The 3,147-nt window shown below is 31.0% G+C and overlaps 1 protein-coding gene across 2 annotated transcripts; it reads left to right on the top strand.

Moving 5' to 3' along the window:
• Positions 547-2,738, top strand: LOC109339782 (transcription repressor MYB6-like). Of its 2 annotated transcripts, XM_019577305.1 has the most exons (4): positions 547-810; positions 990-1,119; positions 2,134-2,364; positions 2,407-2,738. In XM_019577305.1, the coding sequence occupies exons 1-4, from the start codon at positions 681-683 to the stop codon at positions 2,534-2,536; spliced, it is 621 nt and encodes a 206-aa protein (XP_019432850.1). In that variant the 5' UTR covers positions 547-680; the 3' UTR covers positions 2,537-2,738. The 2 variants fall into 2 exon arrangements, with proteins under 2 accessions (XP_019432850.1, XP_019432847.1); XM_019577302.1 differs by having other exon boundaries at positions 2,134-2,738.

Below are 3,147 nucleotides of genomic sequence, written 5' to 3'. Positions count from 1 at the left end.
CATTATTCAATTAAAGTTATATTTAATTTATTCAAAATTAATGGCTAAATATATTCAGGACCATGCAATAATTTGTCTGTGCCAAGCCATGAGAATACCTCGGTTCTCTCTCATCCATGGCATGCATGCTAAAAACTGCATGCAAAATCACTTCATTTCCTCTAAGATTTGGAGTATCATGCACTGTTTGCTCCAACAAAGTTCAATTAGACTGAGTCTCTGACACATTCTAGATACCATTCATTGCATCAGTGAAGCTGAATTTGACCAATAACTACCACTCAACTAACATACTAACAATTGCCGATAAAAAAAAATATATATTTTTATCGTTTAGATGAGATAACACTTTTATCCTTAAATGTAAATGCAAAAATAATAACTTATCATACCAGTTTTGAAGATGATTCTTTTTTAGTGTTATCATAGTTAAAAATTAATATTAAGCAATGAATCGATCCTAACACAACAAAAGTAAAGGGCAAGTGAGCTTTCCTATATGACAAAAATTATTGCAACTAACATATAAATGTGAACCCAACAACATAGCCAAAACCACCGGTCAAAGTCAACCCCCTTTTCCCTTGGTTCACAATTGTATATATCTACCCCATGTTGTACCTTATACCAGGGCTTCACAATCTCTCTTTGTCTCTTTTACCCACACATTGTTCTTAGCAATGAGAAAACCTTGTTGTCACAAAGAAAGCACCAACAAAGGTGCTTGGTCCAAGCAAGAGGACCAAAAGCTTATTGATTATATACAGGTTCATGGTGAAGGTTGTTGGAGTTCAATTCCCAAGGCTGCTGGTTAGTTAGATAATAATAATCTCATACACAATAATTATGCATTCTATTTTTCTTGATTCCACCATTTCATTCCTTAGATATACATCCAATTAATAAAGGCTATGGCCAAAACTTCTATAGTTTAAATTGGAGTATGGATCATCTTCGGTATTAGGGTTTATATATTAATTTATGTGCAGGTTTGTATCGTTGTGGGAAAAGCTGTAGGTTAAGATGGTTAAACTACTTACGACCAGACATAAAACGTGGAGTGTTTGGCCAAGATGAAGAAGATCTCATCATTAAACTTCATGCCCTCCTTGGAAATAGGTACCTTAATTACTTTAATTTCTGAATCATGCTCTTACTTAAATCTTTCTCAATATTATGTAAATATTATATAATTAAGTGTGATGGACCATATTTACTATGTTACTTCATTAACCTTTTTAAATTAAAATAGTTTGCATCACTTCTTTTCTCATATTCATTTTTTATTCTTATTTCTTGTAAAAAAGGTGTCCTAATTTTTGCATTCTAATACCGTATGAGAAGAAAAAAATATAAACAAATGGGTTGGAAAATAAAAATATGGTAAATATTTTTTTATCTTTTTATTAAAGAATAATATTATAAATATATGCTATAGGTATCAACAATGAAATTGACCATGGAAGATACAAATTCATCCAAGCTAGATCCACATGAAATAAGCAATAACACTGAAGGAACTTGATGATGAGGACACTTGTTGAATTTAATCATGATTGATCTATTTTAGAAAGTTGTTGAACTTCCATAGCTAGAAAAACAGTTAGTTGGTTAAAGGTAGTAAATTTTATTGTTAGAGAATTGAAGTTGGATGCACTTATATAAGCATCATTTGGAGTTTTGTAGGGATAAGTAATTGACTCTCAATTTTGCAATATAAATAAACAAAATCTTCATTCTATTCTTCTTTTTTTCAATTTCCATTTTCCTCTTCCTTCATTAGATTTCTAGAGAAAAATGAAATGTTTCCTAGTTATCTCATAAGTGTTCTAAAGTCTTATATTTCTGTTTATCCCTTCCAAAACTCAACTCCAAAAAGCCCATAGAATTCAATCACTATTTGGATCTTCATCTTTTACAATACGTTAAAAACATATAATATAATACTACTTAATATGCTATATTGTAATCACATTGAACCTCAATTTTGATTCTAGCTGTTTGTTAGTATCGTGATCTAATAATTGTTAATCATATTTTTCCACTTTATAGGATCTTGCTTAGTATTTTACTGATACTAATAGAAGAAAATATGCACATTAATGAAGTTCAATACATCTATCTATGTATTAGGTGGTCTCTTATAGCGGGAAGGTTGCCTGGACGAACTGACAATGAGGTCAAGAACTATTGGAATTCTCACATAAAAAGAAAGCTAATAAATATGGGGATTGATCCAAATAATCACAAACTACATGTTCACCAAATTCATGCTACGAGTGCTTCATCATCTGTGTCTATGAAAAATGACCATAGAGTCTCTCCTTATTTCAAATGCTATGATGCTGTGAATGATGAAGTTTTATTCTCAACATGTAGTGATAAAAAAGAAACAACAATGGTTTCATCATCCAACTTAAATCTTGACCTAACCATTGCTTTACCTTCACCTAGGGTTGATATTGTGGAGGACAAACCTACACCAAATTCTGAGTCCAGGACTGAGAGAAAGGAAACGATACATGCATGGTTATAAATCTTAATTGTTAATATACTTCTCGGTGTAGTTCCTTGTGAATATGTAATAATTCAGTCATCTATGCTAAGTATATATGAAATATTATAAGAGAAGCTTTGGCTGAAGAATATATGTTATCATTTATATTAGTGTACAATGGTGCTTCTGTAATCAAATTTGAGCCATGCAGTGCGGAAGATATATATGATATTTTACTTGATCTCTATGAGATATATTTCATGTGTGTGTACATGTCAAGAAGTATATTTACGTGCAAAGTTCATGCATGTTACTGCAAACTATTGCTTCATCACAGCACAACTGTTAAGAGCATGTTTCAATACTCACCCTTGATTTTACCATTGATTTATTATTATATATGAGCATGTTTAATTTCAACACTCCTTCATTTTACCATTGAATTATTATTATAAAAACTTGATAATTAAGATTGAAGTGAACGATTAAAAAGTAGAAAGAGTAATGTTATAATCTCTTACTAAATTCTCTTATCCACAATTTTCACATAACCAATCGCATACCCCATACCTCAGCCACCATCTTCCTCACACAACAACTGAACCAAATTCTTATATCAAACAAACAAGTGAAAATCAAGAAAAAATGTG

Source organism: Lupinus angustifolius, chromosome LG02 (assembly GCF_001865875.1).
Source record: "Lupinus angustifolius cultivar Tanjil chromosome LG02, LupAngTanjil_v1.0, whole genome shotgun sequence".
Taxonomy (NCBI): Eukaryota; Viridiplantae; Streptophyta; class Magnoliopsida; order Fabales; family Fabaceae; genus Lupinus; species Lupinus angustifolius.
This window is presented reverse-complemented; position numbering and strand designations above follow the sequence as displayed.